This window comes from Aquarana catesbeiana, linkage group LG02 (assembly GCF_042186555.1).
Source record: "Aquarana catesbeiana isolate 2022-GZ linkage group LG02, ASM4218655v1, whole genome shotgun sequence".
NCBI classification, from domain to species: domain Eukaryota; kingdom Metazoa; phylum Chordata; class Amphibia; order Anura; family Ranidae; genus Aquarana; species Aquarana catesbeiana.
The window spans coordinates 271,937,290-271,956,064 of record NC_133325.1 but is presented as its reverse complement, the minus strand read 5'-3'; the positions used below and the strand labels follow the sequence as shown (position 1 = coordinate 271,956,064).

The following is an 18,775-nucleotide window of genomic DNA, read 5'->3' as shown; positions in this document are numbered from 1 at the left end:
CTGTCGGACAAGGACAGTGTGAGTACCTCTACACCCCCGGGGCCTACAAGGGAGAGGGCTGCTAGACGCCATACCCAACCAGTTCTCCCTGGGACAGTGCTTCATGTCTGTTCTAGAATACCTTTCATGGCAGCCAGGTGGGCTTGTAATTTCTAGCAGCGGTCTGAAAAGGTTGATTCAAAAGGGGACCAAATTCTCCTTAGAGACTGTGTTACTGATCGAATAAGCGACAGAGACCACTCCCGTGGGAGAAGAAAGCCCAGAATCCATCTTTGTATATTTTTGGACAGAAATGGGACGTTTTGTCCTCAAAGTTTGTTTTAGATCAAGTTGGACATTCCATATACCCCTAGACTCCATCAAAGTTATTTAACCCAAATAAAACAACAAAAAAAAGCCCACAGACTGGTTACTGACTTTGGATGCAAGTTGGAAAAAAGCGCGTTGCCTGGCTGTGCAGACTATAGGGGGACTCAAAAACTCAGTGGCTCTCTAGGCAGTAGAGCTACACTAAATATCTGTATTTGAGTATTTTTTGTAGCTAAATACAACTCTGCATTTCTATAACACATCCAATGGTAACCAATGAATCTCCAGATATCAGCAAGAAAAAAAAAAGTATCAGCCTTAATTGCTCTTTAGGCGGTTCTAGGGCACTGTTCAGAAAACTTCACAAACGTCATGGTGGAGGAAAAGCTATCATTAGCAAGGCAAAAAGCTAAATTTGGGCACCAGTACCCTTATTTTTTTATAGAAAAGCATTTTTCTGAATGTTTTCCAGAGTAGGGAGGTGAAACTACTAGACAATTTTATAATCTAAACATTATACGTCATCTATGATGACATGATAGGTTAAATAGATGAGCCACATCAAATGTATGTGGAGAATAATGACAATAGAACAGGAGGGTGAAAGCTGGTTCTACAATACCCTGCTTTTCTTCTTAAATATCATAACTGATGACATTAGCCATAATCATTTTGTTTTCTTTGTCTGTTTGTCCAGTGCACACTTCTGTTATTTTCCATTTTGTGGTCACCAACACCCTAAGTGGTTGATGCTACATCTACCTCAGCAAAAGATAAAAATTTATATAACCGTGTACATTTATGTATAGCAGAAATATTTTTTTGTGTTCTTCGTCATCACTGCCACTGTATTTACTAAAGAATTATGTCAAATATATCCAGGGTGTAACATGTTACAGATGCAGCAGCCCCAGCATCTACATACATTCATAGTCATGTCACATAACTTTGTTATGGGTGGTATGTTGATGCAATTGGTAAAACATATATGTTGGCTTTGAAAATAAGGCTTGACTAGCTTAGTTTTCAGGCCCTAAAAAGTATCTTTATCTTGCTATGATTCATCATTGACTCATTTCCTTTATGCTCTGGAACTGAAACTTGTTGCTGTATCTTGCTTTCCTGACAGACGCCATGGCAGCAACGTGTGGCTTAAGTCCCGCCTCTACTACCCTATAGGACACTACTCCCATACATCTTTGCTCCCTGCCAGCGGCTGTGTTCTTTTTAGTCCTCCTCCGTAGGACCCAGGTGATGGTCTTCCTACCCGAAGATTCCTCCCCCATGATTGAAAATTGGCCGAGTTGCAACCCTGGAACGAAGAGTCGCAATACTCCTCTAAGCGAGGTATGGAGTGGGCACTGTAAGAGGCGCTGCAAGAAGCTAAGACCTAGGCACTGTCGGGCAGGCTGCGCATTGGTCAAACAACCCAGCTACTAGCAGGTGACCCTATCGCTCTCATGAGTCCGGCTTATTCCGTCTTACCTTCGGCCCTGGATTCCTTCGTAGTGGGAGTGGTGAGATCTTTCCTTTTCATGGCAGCAGTTTTTGTTCATTATGTGTGTTCCTTCTGTGGTGTTTTTTTCCCCCAGGTTCTCCGTTTTTTGTTCCTTGGTTACAGGCATGGCGGCTGGTTCTTTCTGCGTTCCAGACGCCATTTACTTCCTGTCTTGTCTTTTCGTCCGAGTGTGGTACGATAACGAGGCTTGGTTCGCGCATGCGCTGTAGCAGCAAAATGACGCTAATCACGCATGTGCACTGACGCCATTTCCGACGCAGCAATAATGTCACAGGGGCGGCATTTTTAAACGGGGAAGTAGCCTGCAAGCTTTGGGAATGCTTGTGGGCTTATTGCAGTGACTTCCCCTGACCTCTTTATCTCTGCCTGTGGTGAGTGGCTCTCATGCAGGTAAGCAGGCCATGCTCTGTTCCTGGCTCTGACAGAATGTCTTTTTTTGCAGTTCTGATGGAAGCTTCCAAGGGACATGGATACTCCACCGCCTGCCTGTGGCCAGCCTTCTCGCAGCAGGTACTTAGAGATGTTTTCCCTCTCTGGGTCCAGCTGGGTTGTCAAGGAGTCTCTGAGATGTTTTGAGACTGGCCAGTCCCACGGTTCCCCTGCGGAGCCACTACTCTCTCCAGTAAGGAGTCACAAGGTCAAGGCACTTGGGAATCATCCCTGCCAAGTCATCCATCAGCTGCTCCTCCGGATAGTGACACTGAAGGTGGAGATCCCTGTGTGGGGTTTGATTTTGTCTTACTCTCTCCCTTTGTCAAGGCCATTAGAGAAGCTTTGAATTGGGAAGATCCTGTGGCTGCCCCGTCCAAACAAAGAAAATACTTCAAACAGTTGATGAAGGAATGTGTTAACTTTCCATTCCTTGCCGAATTCAGTGAAGTCATCACAGACGAATGGGTTAAGGTGGAGAAGAATAATTCCATTCTCTCTAAAGTTCTGGGACTTTATCACTTCCAAGGGGACGAGGTCAGGCATTTGGGATCAGCTCCACTGGTGGAGGCAGCTGTGATGAGGCTGGTAAAACACGTGACTATTCCCTTAGAAGATACAGTCTCCTTTAAAGAGGCCTTAGATAGACGGATCGATTCTGATCTGAAGAGAGTTTATATTACAGCAGGTATGGCCTGCATGCCAGCGTTAGCTCTGGCTGCAATGTCCAAGGTCATGGAAGTCTGGACTGATAATGTAGATGAGACACTCAGGAACATCTCAGAGATGTAGTGAGAAGTTCACCCATCCAGGACCTGAGGCTAGCATCTGCCTTTCTGGGGGAGGCCTCGATTGATATAATCCTCCTGGTGGCTGGGGTCATGCTTTCAGCTGTCACTGCCAAGCGTGCTTTGTGGCTCCGTCCTTGGCTGGCTGACCCAGCATCGAAACAAGTGTGGTGTCGAATTTACTTTTGAAGGGTCTTCCCTTTTCGGCAATAAATTAGACTATTAGTCTACGTAGAATCTTATTGGTTCAAGGCTCTGCCATCCCTGTCCCAGGTAACTAGCAAGGCAAGGGAATTTATTCTCCTCTCTTTATGGTCCAAAAGAAGAACGGGGCATGGAGGCCTGTCATAGATCTAACTCATCTGAACCATTTTATTAAAAAAAAAAAAAAAAAAAGGAAAAGTTTAAGATGGAGATGTTGTCCACAATCCAACAGTCGGTACATCAGGAGACTGGATGATCTCCATAGATCTCAAAGATGCTTATTTTCATGTTCCTGTAGCAGAGGATTTCCAACTATTTCTCAGCTTCTCCGTGGGCAGGCTTCATTTACAATTCACGTGTCTGCCATTCGGGCTATCAACTTCTCCACATGTCTTTTCAGAAGTCTTGTTGGCCGTGATGGCTCTCCTAAGATCCAAAGGGATCCATCTAGCATTTTTTGGACAATCTTCTACTGTTGGCTCAAGACAGAGAACGACTCCTAGAACCTAGGGGTCAGGTCATCTCCACCCTCCAGGAATTCGGTTGGATCCTGAATTTGGAGAAGAGTCAATTGGTTCTGTTTCTGTCTCTTGTATTCCCAGGAGCCCTCTTCAATACAGTGAAAGGCACCATCTCCCGAGGAAAAGATTTCGATAATCCGAGACAGAATTAGTCCGGCTCTCTCTGCCTCCCATCTCCATACCCTCCAGTGTCTGAGGATCATCAGCACCATGGTGGCCACGATACTGATGGTGAAGGGGGCACATTTGAAGATGAGGCTTTTCCAAAAAGGCTTTCTTCATCAGTAGTCAGGCGACAAAGCCAAGCCTATTCGCATTACCTCAACCATGAGAAGTTCCCTTCCCTGGTGGCTCCAGCGAGAAAATCTTTATAACTGCCACTCCATTCTTCCCATCACATGGGTAACGATAACAACAGATGCCAGCATCAAGGGCTGGGGCACCCACTGCTTGACAGGGATGGTGCAGGGCACTTGGGTTTTTCCTTCCAGGGGAACAGTGTCGAACATCTTGGAATTGAGAGCAGCATTCCAGGCACTTCTGGCATTTCGCCATCTAATATCAGGAGCCTCGGTTCTACTCAGACTAGACAACACGACGCCAGTGGCATACATAAGGAGACAAGGGGGTACTCGAAGTTTGTCTCCCTGCTTCAAGAGTTAGAGCCAATTATGACCTGGGCTCAGAGGATCCTGGTCAACATATCAGCAACATATGTACCCGGGATTCAGAATATCCAAGCAGACTTCCTATCTCGAGTTCTCTTAGACAACAATGAGTGGTCTCTCCACGGGGAAGTATTCAGTTGGATCTTGACCTTGGGGATCTCCCCAGAAGTTGATCTCCTTACCTCCCTTTTCATAAAGAAACTTCCGAGGTACTACTCGAGGTTTCCGGGATCCTCACACCTATGGGGTGGATGCCCTGATGGAGCAATGGTGGTTCCGCAAAGTTTATGCCTTTCCACCAGCCCCCATTATCCTCCAATTCCTGTCGAGACTCATATCGGTAGTTGCGGAGGTGATAGCCATAATACCTTACTGGCCCAACAGACCTTGGTTTCCCCTTCTAATGCTCCTCATTGTCCAGGACCCAATCCCCTTGCCACTCAGACCAGATCTTCTGTCTCAGGGCTTGAGACTACATCCCTGCCTGGCTTACCTGCGCCTAAGGGTCTGGTTTTTGAGAGGGGAAGGTTAAAGGCATTAGGACGCCCTGAAGAGGTCATTCCCACTCTCCTGAGTGTGAGAAAAAGAAGTACCAATCGGATATATGAAAGGATTTGGGCTAAATTCACAAGCCACATGTCCTCCAGGTCCAACTCTTGTAGTGATCCGGCAGTTCAGGACGTCTTAAGTTTCCTGCAAACGGGACTAGATATCTTTTTGTCTGTTAGTCCTCTCCGTGTTCAAGTGTCAGCAATTTCAGCTTACTCTGGGGTGTCATGGGCCAAACATCCTCTGGTCCAACAATTCTTCAAGGGGGCAGTCAGGCTCAGACCACAGAGGAAACCTAGGTTCCCCATATGGGATCTTCCACTTGTCCTTTATTTTTCCTCACAACTTGACAAACCACTCTCGGTTAGAGAGCTTACCCTCAAGACTTCTTTCCTGATAGCCATATGGTCATCATACTTCTATGTCTCATTATTGTGTTGAGCCAGCTACTTTATCTTCTGTCAATTTTGGTTTTGAAGTACTGTCGGTTGACGGTGATAAATAAATCTTTGTTCAGCATTTTTTGCCACACGTTGCTGCCATGGAGTCCATCAGGAAAGGAAAATTATGGTAAATATTTTGATAGGAATTTTCCATTTTATGGCGCACTTAGTGGACTCTACTAAAAAGGTGTCAACTCCTTATTTGTGCACTGTGGTCCTGGCTTTCTGCTGGCTTGTGGTATGACACAATTTTAAAACTTCACTGTAGTCCTGGCTTTCTGCTATCTCTTGGTTTTCTCTACTTTGAATTCTGGAAAGGTGTCAGTCTTTTTATGTATACTGCAGCACTGTTTTAGTTTGTCTATAGAAGTGACCCACTTTGCAAACCTCTGGATCACTATCAGTTCTTCATAGTTACTAAATAGGATTGTCTCACCTGCTTAATGCATAACTGATGACCTTGTGGAATTCTGGGTCTGTGGACTAATCAGTGTCCCAAAGTTGTACAGTGTTCCTTCCAGGTGCTCGTCAGCCTATAAGCCATCCTTGTGCTCTTCTACCTATACGCCATCCTTGGCCAGCATTCCCCTCCAACATAAACATGTCAGGAGTGTCTAGCGCTCCTGCTCCCCATTCCAGCATCGGGGTTTTGGCTATGGCAATCTCCCTGTCTTTGTCTAACTGCAGGCTGATTGATGTGGTCAGTCTCTGGGTGGAAACTCAAACCTGTTATAAGCCAGCTAAACCCTCATTTGGGGGCTTGCGTTAGGGTGAAATATGTGTGTTGTTCCTGATCAAGCTCCCTGTCTGTCTGCCCTGCTCTCCTATACTGGATTTCCCTGTGTATGAGTTTGGACCAGATTTTGGACTATTCCCTGAACTCATCTGTTTGCTTTGCTCAGTTCACATCTGTCCTGGCGTGGTGGCCTGGCATTATAGTATTGTTGTCAGGGCTGGACTCAGCCCTTCCTTCTCTGAGCTGGCTGCTCAGCTGTCGTATAATTGCCAGCTCCTATCTCTCCACAGAGATGATTTCCTGCTCATCTGTCCTGCCTACTTAAGCCATCCAGCCCAGAGGATCTCTGCCTTCACCTTAGTCAACATCACAGAGACGCTCTCCTGCATCCCTGTTAAAAGTTTTGCTTGGCTAACATCCCTTCTGGCTCCAGATCCTGTTTGCTGTTTTACTATGCTCATCTCCGGCTCCCTGACATTTGGATTGTCTGACTATCTGTTCCGGTTCCTGAACGCTGGCTATATTTTGACTATGTTTGTTCTATTTACTTTTATTATTAAACAAATGTGATTTAATTGTATTTCTGTCTCGGGCTGATTTCATGGTTTCTGACAGTAGGCAAAGGCCATGAATTCAGAAGATACAGTCAATCCACTTGTTGGTAATATTTTTTCCAGATTGGATGAGCAAGATCACCGCATGGATCAGTTTGCCATGGTGTTACAAACACTCCTGAGTCACGCAGCTCACCTGGAATCTCCCACTGTGGCTGCTCCAGTATAACCTGAGTTGCAGGCCGTCCCTGCTGCTGTGCCAGTCTCTGTGCATGCACCTGCCTCGAGTATTACCTCTATAAGAGGTATGTCTGGTTCTGCTCCGCTTCCCCAGTGATTTGGGGGCAATCCAGTTCAATGCAGAGGGTTTCTCAAACATGCTGAGATATACTTTGAGATGCTGCCGCAGGAGTTTCCCACGGACAGAAGCAAAGTAGGTTTCGTGATATCTTTGCTTTCTGAGAGAGCCTTGGCCTGGGCAAACTCTCTAAGGGAGACGCAAAAACCTGTTGTCTTGAGTTACCCTGAGTTTGTGGCCTCCTTTAAAAGGGTATTTGACGTCCCCGCATGCTCCGCTTCTGCTGCCAAGCCCCTCATGTCCATCAAACAGAGTATGAGAACTGTTGCCAATTATGCCATTGAATTCAGTACTCTGGCAGCAGAGGTTGCTTGTAACAATGCGGCCCTCGTGGCTGCTTTTTCTCATGGTCTCCCGGATTCCATCAAGGATGAGATAGCAGCCTGAGATAAACCCACTGAGCTGGAGAAGTTGATAACGTTTGCCATCCTCATTGACTCCAGACTTAAAGAAAGACTCTCCTTTAAGGATTGCTTGTGGAAGCCTCCTGTACATTTGCCTCCAAGCTTTGCAGTCCCACCCGTGCCTCCCTCACCTCCCATGCCTCCTGGTACCGAGTCGGTCTGTGAAGATGAACCCATGCACTTGGTCTTCATGTGCCTCTCTGCGGATGAGAGAACCTTTAGGAGGAGGGAGAGATTGTGCCTTTATTGTAGCCAGTCTGGTCACTTTTTGAAGTCTTGTCCTCCCCGTCCAGGGAACGCCCGAACCTTGAGGTCCTGTCACGGACAGACCTTAGGTGGCGTTCTTTCGTCCACAGTTATCCACTAGGATAAGCCCCTGGTTTCGGTCACCCTTTCTTGGGCTGAGTCGTCCGTCGAGGTACAGGCTCTAATCGACTCTGGGGCTGCAGGCCTGTTCATTGATGCTGCCTTTGTATCGAAGTACTCAATTCCGCTGCAGCTGCGTGACACTCCACTTGCCATTGAGGCTCCTGACTGGAGACCCCTACAGCCTGCCCATGTGACTCTTGAGACGGTTCCATCGTCCATGGCCGCAGGGGCTCTTCACCATGAGATAATCCAATTCCAAGTTATTTCCTCACCTAAGTTGCCATTGGTTATTGATTATCCTTGGTTACAGAAGCACAACCCCTCTTTTGATTGGCTCCATGCTGAGGTTCTCTCCTGGTCACCACAATGCAGCAAGACATGCTTCTAGAATGTAGCTAAGGTCCTGTGCACCTCTTCACTCTCCTCCCTGCCGGAGGAGTACCGCGATTTTAGCAATGTCTTTGACAAAGTTCAAGCCGGTAGTTTGCCTCCACACCGGTCATATTATTGCACAAGTGACCTTCAGCCTGGTGCCATACCCCCTTGTGGCCGGGTTTAACCTTTGTCGGTCTTGGAGGATAAGGCCATGGAGCAGTATGTTGCAGACGCACTTTCTCAAGGTTTAATCCGCAAATCCTCATCCCCTGCTGGTGCTGGTTTCTTAGGGGTCTCAGCTGTTTCACGATTAAGAATGCCTTTCCGATTCCGTTGATTACTGAGTTATTCGACCGCAGCGGTTTTCACGAAGCTTGATTTGAAAGGGGCATACAATCTCGTGAGGATTAAGGAGGGCGACGAGTGGAAAACTGTGTTTAATACTAGAACAGGCCATTATGAGTACCTGGTAATGCCTTTTGGCCTTTGTAACTCCCCGGCAGTTTTCCAGGAATTCATTAACGAGGTTCTCCGAGATTTGTTGCAGTTATGTGTGGTGGTTTATCTTGATATCCCCATATTTTCCAAGTCCCTGGAGAGCCACTACACAGATGTCTGTTGTGTGCTTCAGAAACTAAGAGAGAACAATCTCTATTGTATATTGGAGAAGTGCGAATTCCATCGTGAACAGGTTACATTCCTGGGTTATGTCATTTCCACTGCTGGTTTTTCGATGGACCCAGAGAAACTTTCAGCAGTCCTACAGTGGCCCCGACCCATGGGTTTACGTCCTCTGCAGCGTTTCCTGGGCTTTGCCAACTATTATCAGAAGTTTATTCATAACTTCTCATCTCTGGTCAAGCCCCTGACTTATATGACCAAAAAGGACAGTAACCCACAGAGTTGGTCTCCTCCATGCACTGTCTTGAAATGTTTAGATACATTCGAAATGTTTTTAGCATTTGGATTGGCAGTGTCATTGTAATGTTCTGAAACCCTGATTCCTAAATGACTAATGGTACACCCCACATATTGTATCTGACAGGCACTACATTCCATTACATAGATCACTGCTTTAGAACTGCAGCTAATAAAATGTTTGAGAGTGTATGTTTTGCCTGTAGAAAAAGAGATGACAGTTTTAGACTTTCTGTGTCTTCTGCATTGTCTACATGTGCTAGTGCCACAAGGGAACTATCCCGTGGTACTTAGCCATGTGTGTGAAGGCTGATGTGAATGAAAATGTGTCCCTGCTCTCCGCCTTGATCCTGCCATTATCGATCAAATGTTTCTTGTATCCTCGCCTCGTTAATCTTTCTGAAACCACAGTGCATTCTTTCACAGAGACTTCTTGATCGGAGAAATTCCTTTTAGCTGATAAGGGTGGGCTGGTAGTTATCTTAGATACTGACAGCTACAGAGAGAAAGCACTGAGACAGCTGAACGATGTTAATACCTATTGTAAACTCAGTGCTGATCCAACTCCAGTCATACAATGTAAAATGAGACACCTTTTGGATGAAGGAAAGAATGCAGGAATACTGGAACAAAAAATTATAGATTATATGATGGTGGAGAAACCGATTATCCCAGTATTTCATCATCTTCCAAAAGACCATAAACATCTTACCCCTGTTCAAGGCCATCCCATTGTAGGGGGCATAGGGTCTCTATTGGAGAGACTCAGCAAGTGGGTAGATGAACATCATCAACCCTTCGTCCAGGATACCTTAGAGACACTAGTCACCTTCTTGCCCACACACACAAAATTAAATGGTCAGCAACCAACATTTGGAGCACTGGTGATGTTAAGGCGTTATATTCTTGCATACCACATTGTTTAGTCAGGAGTTGTGTGAATTTTTACTTTTGACTACTGAGTTTCTATTGAAACATAACTATTTTATGTTTGATTCATCCTTTTACATACAATGCCAAGGTGCCTCGATGGGAGCTAAATTTTCTCCCTCGTTGGCAAATTTGTACATGGGTTGGTGGGAGGAGATCTTCCTTTTCACACATAATCCTTTTAGAGTGCATATTGACTGGTACTGTCACTACATAGATGACTTGTTTCTGGTTTGGAATGGTTCGGTCTGTACCAGCAATTCACTTCTGCTCGCTACGAATTGTCACCCTTCTCATACTATACATGCATTACCAGTGGGGGAATTTGTGTGAGCAAAGACTTTGTGAAAGAATGCACTGTGGTTTCAGAAGGATTAACGAGGCAAGGATACAAGAAACATTTGATCGATAATGGCAGGATCAAGGCGGAGAGCAGGGTCAGAGATAGCATGTTAAAAAATGCAAAGAGCCCTAACATTAAAAAACAGTCCTACCGCAGCAGGAATAAAACACATTTTGTAACTACTAATTCTAGACAGTATAAACAAATTGTAGCAATTGTTAAACAATGTCTTCCTATCTTATATGCGGATAAAGCATTATATGATATTTTGCAGCAGGGGTGCAGCTTTTCTAGTAGAAGGGCCCCCACCTTGGGATCTATTTTATCTCCCAGCCTTTTTCATTCACATCAGCCTTCACGCACATGGCTAAGTACCACGGAATCATTCCCTTGTGGCACTAGCACGTGTAGACAATGCAGAAGGCACAGACTAAAACTGTTACCTCTTTTTCTACAGGCAAAACATACACTCTCAAACATTTTATTAACTGCAGTTCTACATCAGTGATCTATGTAGTGGAATGTAGTGCCTGTCAGATACAATATGTGGGGTGTACCAGTTGTCATTTACGAATCAGGGTTTCAGAACATTACAATGACACTGCCAATCCAAATGCTAAAAACATTTCGATTGTATCTAAACATTTCAAGACAGTGCATGGAGGTAACCTTGACACCTTTTCTTTCTTCGAGCTAGAACAAATTAAACAATCTACAATTGGGAGGTGTGGTGGATACACACGTTAAATACCAGGATGCCATTTGGTATAAATAACAGGATGGATGTTAGCCTGTTTTTAAAATACATCTTTGAAATGTATTATTTATTATGTACTGTGATTTAAAAGACAATTAATGGTTAACCTCTTATGTTTCCCATTTGAACCCCCTGTCATATGTGGTCATCTGACCCAAGTTTTGATCATCTCCATTTGTAATCAATCAATGTGATGATTTTTTAATTAAGCTAAATACCACCCCTCTCACTTTAGGAGGACTGTTTCTTTATATATACCTGTTTTAATGTCATATATTTATGCTATGATGAAGGCTTAGGCCGAAACACGTCAGTATTTTGGATGATGTTACTGCTATGATGCTACAATAAAGTTTTCTATGAAAAGCTGTCAAGTTGCCTGCTTGTACTTGTTAAGGATTCACTATAGCATTGTGTATACATCCTGGGGGCAACCGAGTACATGTAGGCTTGCCTTATGGGAAAGGTGGCTGCTTTAGGTGAAGAAAACAGTAGCCAGCTATAGTGTCTGACCACCTGTGTTGGGGTAGACGTGACGAAACAATAAAACATCACAAAACGTATTTTGATTATTTGATGAATCACAGAATAGATATTTGCAAGAGAAGCAGGTTTTGGGTATTGAATTTGTCAAAGATTAACTGAACAAGCTGAAGTTAAAAGCTGATTGACTACCATGCACAGTTTTTGCCGTCTTCAGTTTTGGTAAATCAATCCTAGTGTTTCTTTTAACACTCTGTTATACTTGAAAACTTGCATAAATAAAGATTTAAGAAAAATATATTTTAAAGGAGAAGTACAGCCAAAGCCTGTTTGGCTGTACTTCCCCTGTGGACCACAGGAGTGCAGTTCGTTCTGCACTCCCGTGACCCGTTTTCATCAGACATTGGGCCAAAGCCCGCTGTTCGCTGACATCACAGAGCCAGTCCAGCCTCAAGTAAGATCGCAAAAGTGGAGTCGGTATCCGCCCAGATGCCTGGACTGGCACCCAGCTCAGCCTCTCAAAGGGCCACTAAAAGCCTAAACCGGCCCAGTCCAGTGAGTGCAGGGGGCAGAGCAGACTGTCACCAGCTCTTTGCTCACAGAGCTGTGAGAACCAAGCAATCAGCAGTGTTTGATCGCTCAGTTCTCAGTGTTAGAGGCGCTGGGGGACAGATGCAGCATTGGATCGATGCGGCATCCACCTAGGCAAGTATGAATCTTAAAAAAAAACATACATCTCTTTTAATGCAATTCCAATCCCAGTTGAAGCCTTCTGAGAGGAAACGTGTCGGGCAGAGTTAGCCGTGACGTCAGCGTGCACGGTCCACACTGCAGGTGGCCGTGCCACCACAAGATTCTGTGCTAGAGTCAGGTTATTATTCTGTAAGTGCGATTTTTTTTTTTCTATAAATGCAAAACGAGCTGCATAGTGGAGGTAAGTATGATATGTTTGTTATTTAAAAAAAAAATCGAGCCTTTACAATCACTTTAAGTATTTTTTAGACAGCGCACTTTATTTTCTTTCACTAATGCAATTCTTTCACCACACAAATATCAAACGTAGCATTGCTTAAATCAGTATGTATTATTTTTTATGATATTGAGCTCACATGACCCAATTAGGTATAAGGATATTTAAATATCTTTTCTTTATATTTCTTTTTTTACAATAATTAACTCAGTCAATAATTGGCCTTAAGGCCTCATGCACACGGACGTTTTTACAGCTGCTTTTTTGAACTTTTTTTTCAGCTTAAAAAGGCCTGTCTATGTCAGTCTATGGCTTCATGCCCATCTAGGCGTTTTTGAGCTGCAAATGGCATAGGCGTTTTTAAGCTGTAAAAAAAACCCAGGACCAGTGGGTTCTGAGAGACGTTTTTCAGCTGTAAAAACGCTCTAACGCTGATAAGCGCTCAAAAACGCTCAAAAACATCATTCACCAACGTTTTTTGACATTTTTGGTCCATTGAAAAAAAAAAATTTTTGAAAAAAAAAACCGCTAAAAAACGCTAACGCGGAAAAATGCTCAAACACGCTATTGCAAAAATGTTAACAGCCTGTGTGCATGAGGCCTAACATGTCCACCAATGGCAAGTTAGAGTCAAAAATAAAAAGGCTGTACATAGATATTGGGTAACAAACTTTAAAGCTGGGGTCCACCTATCTATCGTTTTTTTTTTTTTGAGTTCATTCACAAACTTTTCTTCTCAGCATTACATACTCACATATTGTGTGTAATATGTCCGCCTGTGTCAGATTTCGTCGGAAAGAATAACTTATATTATTCACTGCAGGCGGTTTCCATCTTCATTGTGGGCATTTGAAGCCCACAAGCATTTATTTCCTGGATGTGGTGAATGCTGTGCTCCCAGCATTCACCGCTCGTTCCCACACATGCTCAGTGGCATCCTGGGAAGCCTGAGACTAGCTCCCAGGAGTCTGGGAGAGGCTAGAATCACGCCTACTCCCACGGGAGGAGAACCAGGAAGTGCAAAGAAGAATAGAAAAATAAAAGGTAATTACGGCGATTTAAATTTTTTTAAACGGCATGTCAGCATCTAGGCAAGGAAGAGAATACATACAGATATTGTTCAAAATTTGGGTGGAACTCCGCTACAGGCCTCTTTCTCACGGGGCGGATCAGTGATGATCCGCCCCGTGAACATCCGCTGGCTCAGCGGGGATCGCTCCGCCGATCCCCGCTGAGCAGGAAGATGACAGGTGCATCGCTGCACACTGTGAAGCGACGGACCTGTCAGAGCGCCGCTCTCCCCTATGGGGGGATCGGATGACGACGGACCGTAGTGTCCGTCGTCACCCGATCCGATCCGAAAACGGATGGAAAAGTAGGTTTTTCCTCCGTTACACTTTTCGGATCGGAGCGGGGTCGGATGTCAGCGGACATGTCACCGCTGACATCCGACGCTCCATAGGGATGAATGTATGTCCGTTTTTCATCCAAAAACGGAAGGATGAAAAACGGACATACGGATCGTCCATGTGAAAGAGGCCTTAATGACTGTTTCAAATCTAAAGTACTTGTAAAGTCTTTTTTTTAAATAACAAACATGTCATACTTATCTCCTCTGCACAGAGCAGCCCAGATCCTCCTCTTCTCTGGTCCCTCTTTGCTGCTCCTGGCCCCACCTTCCTATCGAGTGCCCCCACAGTCAGCAGCTTTCTATGGGGGCGCTTGAGCCGAATCACAGCTCTGTGTGTCCATTCAGACATGGAACCCCTACCTGGCCCTGCCCCCTCTCCCCTGGTTGGCTGACTGACTTTAATTGACAGATGTGTCTCAGCCAATCAGGAGGAGTGTCCTGGATGGCTCAGACTTTCGTGGACATCGCTGGAGAGAGATGGGGCTCAGGTAAGTAATTAGGGCGGTGCTGTGGTGGCTGCTACACACAAAAGGTTTTTTTTATCTTAATACATAGAATGCATTAAGATATAAAACCTGCCTTTACTAGACATGTGTACACTGAAATATTTCATTTCGGAATTTCGTTTTCGTCCAAAAAATAAATTTATTTAGTTACTCCCGAAATTCGTTTTTATTTATTTCGTTTCGTTAAAAAAATTGCATTCGTCCGAAAATCCGATATAATTAAAGTTGAATCTGTCATTGAAGGCTTATGGTGTCTGTCGAATGTTCTAAGAAGATTTGAAGGAGCAGCTAAACTGTACGACGCCGCAATAGTACATTTCTGGTCGAATGTTCCACCTACAAGCTATAGTAGAATTCTAATGTTGTATGACATTAGTAATAATTATATTTATTAATTATTATTACTAGTCAACCAACATTAGAATTCTTCTATAGCCTATGAGCGGAGCATTTGATCATAAATGTCCGCTCGCGGTGACTGCTTCGTCAAATCTTTTCTCTCTATGTCGAATAATCTTGGACTAATAGAGTTAGGTTAGGCACATTCGACCTTTTTTGCTATTGTCTCTATAATGTCGAATCTTTTCTCTCTATGTAGAATAATCTTGGACTAATAGAGCTAAGGTTAGGCACATTCAACCACAGGTTCGATGGACACAGATCGCTATTGTCAGTGTCATGTCGAATCTCCTATCTATATCGAACTGTTGTAACAACGAAAATGAAAATAAAGCATTTGTTTATGTCAGATCCTTTTCGGTTTTCGTATTCTGCACGTTCATTATCGTTTGTTAAAACGATAACGGAAATACCCGAAATTTGGAGGAAAATGCATTCGGACGAAAATGAATGCACATGTCTAGCCTTTGCCACTCTTTTAAAATATCCCATCTCCAAGCTAGATTTACACAAGTGCTCTTGGTCTACTTGTCAACACTGTAATACACTTTAGTTGGCTATAGAATGTGAACTGTCACTTTGAACAATTACTTCTCTAATAATGACTTTTTCTTTTCCTCTATAGTAATGGCAGACAACCATTTCTGTGATTAACCCCTTCAGCCCCGGAAGATTTTACCCCCTTCCTGACCAGAGCACTTTTTACAATTTGGCACTGCGTCGTTTTAACTGACAATTGCGCGGTCATGCAACACGGTACCCAAACAAAATTTGCGTCTTTTTTTCCCCACAAATAGAGCTTTATTTTGGGGATATTTGATCACCTCTGTGGTTTTTATTGTTTGCGCTATAAACAAAAAAATAGCAACAATTAAAAATATATATATATTTTTTTTTTTACTTTTTGCTATAATAAATATCCCCAAAAATGTTTTTAAAAAACGAATTTCTTCATCAGTTTAGGCCAATAGATATTCTTCTACATATTTTTGGTAAAATAATTGCAATAAGCGTATATTGATTGCGCAAGAGTTATAGCATCTACAAACTATGGAAAAGATTTATAGCATTTTTATTATTATTCTTTTTTTTTTTTACTAGCGGTGATCTGCTATTTTTAGTGGTACTGCAACATTGCAGCGGACAGATCGGGCACTTCTGACACATTTTTGGGACCATTGACATTTATACAGCGGTCAGAGCTATAAAAATGCACTGATTACTGTGTAAATGTCACTGGTAGGGAAGGGGTTAACACTAGGGGGCAATCAAGGGGTTAAATGTGTTCCCTAGTTAGTGTATCTAACTGTATGGGGATAGGGCTGACTGGGGGAGGAGACATATCATTGTTCCTACTTATTAGAAACAAACAATGTCTCCTCTCTCCTGACAGAACAGGGATTTGTGTGTTTACACACACACATCTTCATATTGGCTCTCGTGCATGCAATAGCACCTGCCAGCCACTCGCATTGGGTCCCCCACCATGCTGCGGGCATGCACGCAGGCCTCCGGCGGCTCTTAAACGGAACAACGTACCCATACATTGTTTCCCGCAGCCGTGCCATTCTGCCTACGTATATCGGCGTGAGCCGGTCGGAAAGTGGTTAAATACAGTGTTAGATCCGATAAATAAAATAATCTTTCTATTATAAGTAAGATCAGTGTTGTCATTTCTAGAGCACTGTAACCCAAGAGAAGAAGACTAACTAGTAGAAAAGAGAGATGGAGGGTATTAAAAGCTGGTCTCTTCAGTTGCGCAGTTATTTTGAACAATGATGCCTCTTGCTTTGCTGCTGTTGGCAGCCTGTCAGCTTCAGGCAACTCATTTAAAAGATTCGGAATTCTAAGTCAGGATCACAGACTTTATATAACTGCAGCTACACTGCTGGCTGAGAGATCATGGCACATTAAGTAGAGACACAATTCCCCAAGAGAAAAACTTCTAAAGGGTAAGGATGATGCATTCATTGTAGAAGTGATGCTTTGGATTCAAACTGTGCTGCAAGTCTGTTCTCTAAGGCCTTTTGAGTCTGTAACTTTAGTACTAGCTCCTCTCCCTCTGTATATCTTCAAGCCTAGGTATTTTTTGCTTTTTCATACTTTCAGTGCTTTCTGAAATATATTATGCCTTACCAATGCAGAGAATGCAAGTCTTTCTTTGTCAAATGCAATAATAATCAGCTTACATTGAGCAGAGTGTACCAGCAAAAATCATCATCTATAATGAAAATATTATGCTGTATTATGTTTTAAGACCGCATCTGCCATTTAAAAACAGAAATTCTCTTGTTTTCTCACTGCATAAAATTTGTTTTGGGTGCAGGCCACGGGAAGTGTTACTGTGGAAACTGTTACTGCGAGGCTGGTTGGCATGGCGATAAATGTGAATTCCAGTGTGACATCAGCCCATGGGAGATTAAGAAAAGATGTACATCTCCAGATGGCAAAATCTGCAGCAACAGAGGTGTGTCATTATTAATGAACTTCACATCTGTATGTCTTTCAATTAGTCTTACACAATAATCATGTCTGTCTTTCTTTCATTTATTAAAGTCTATAAATAAAACCTAGAATGGGTCTTAAAGGGAACCTGTCAAATTGAATGTTAACTGTCAAAGCTGAGGCTGACATCCAGTGCTGAAGTTACTTTCCGACTCATTGAGGGCCAGTTCTGGGGCATGAAGATCACACGGTGCATGACGATACATAGATCGGCTGTGCCTCAGAACTAGTACAGGGCCTGGGAAGTAGGCAATGGTAAATTTAGCTACTCAATGGAAACTTCCACATCTGTTTAGACATATTCCTTTTACTGCAGGCAAATATTAAAAAAAACACCATCTGATACAATTGTTTAGGAACATCAATGAAGGTTTTAATTCACTTTAAATATTGCTAGTATAAGTGCTTGAATCGATATAAGTTTCCTTTAATCCCTTGCAAAGCAAGGGATACTGGATTTAACAAAAAGAATGATCATCTTATTGTTTTTAAGGGAACTGCAAGATATCACAACTGATTAATGGTGAAATTGGAAATTCCTTTAACCCTGGGGCAGAAAGAACTGAGTACTGTCTGTGATACTTTTTTATTTGCACTAACTTACAATTTTGCAGGACAAGCTTTCGAGGTATGTTCCCTTATTCAAGGTCTTAGCAGTACTAATTCACAAAAGTTTTAGCAGAATGTTAAAAAAAGAGATAATGTCTGAAAGAAAGGAAAAAAACAAAAGAAAAAAACAAACACACACGCAAATGTACCCAAATTAGGGATGAGCTTTATGTTTGGGTAGAACATGAGTTTGACTCGAACATTGGCTGTTCGTCGACTAGCGAACAATTTAGGGTGTTCGCGCCAAATACGAAAGCCGCAGAACACCCTTTAAAGTCTATGGGAGAAATCAAAAGTGATAATTTTAAAGGCTTATATGCATGGCATTGTCATAAAAAGTGTTTGGGGCCCAGGGTCCTGCCCCAGGGGACATGTATCAATGCAAAAAAAAGTTTTAAAAATGGCCTTTTTTTGGGAGAAGTGATTTTAATAATGCTTAAAGTGAAACAATAAAAGTGAAATATTCCTTTAAATTTCGTACCTGGGGGGTGTCTATAGTATGCCTGTAAAGTGGTGCATGTTTCCCGTGTTTACAACAGTCCCTACACAAAATGACATTTCTAAAGGAAAAAAAGTCATTTAAAAGTACTCGCGGCTATAATGAATTGTCGGTCCTGGAAATACACATAAAAGTTCATTGATAAAAACGGCATGGGATTCCCCTACAGTCCATTACCAGGCCCTTTGGGTCTAGTATGAATATTAAGGGGAACCCCGA

General features: G+C 43.3%; 1 protein-coding gene across 1 annotated transcript in view; it reads left to right on the top strand.

The window, feature by feature from the left end:
- ITGBL1 (integrin subunit beta like 1) overlaps positions 1-18,775 on the top strand; it is a 408,856-nt gene that overhangs the window by 167,355 nt on the left and 222,726 nt on the right. The window contains exon 5 of the mRNA XM_073614434.1: positions 17,270-17,410. Coding sequence (XP_073470535.1) covers positions 17,270-17,410 — 141 coding nt within the window. The remainder of the gene's footprint in view (positions 1-17,269; positions 17,411-18,775) is intronic.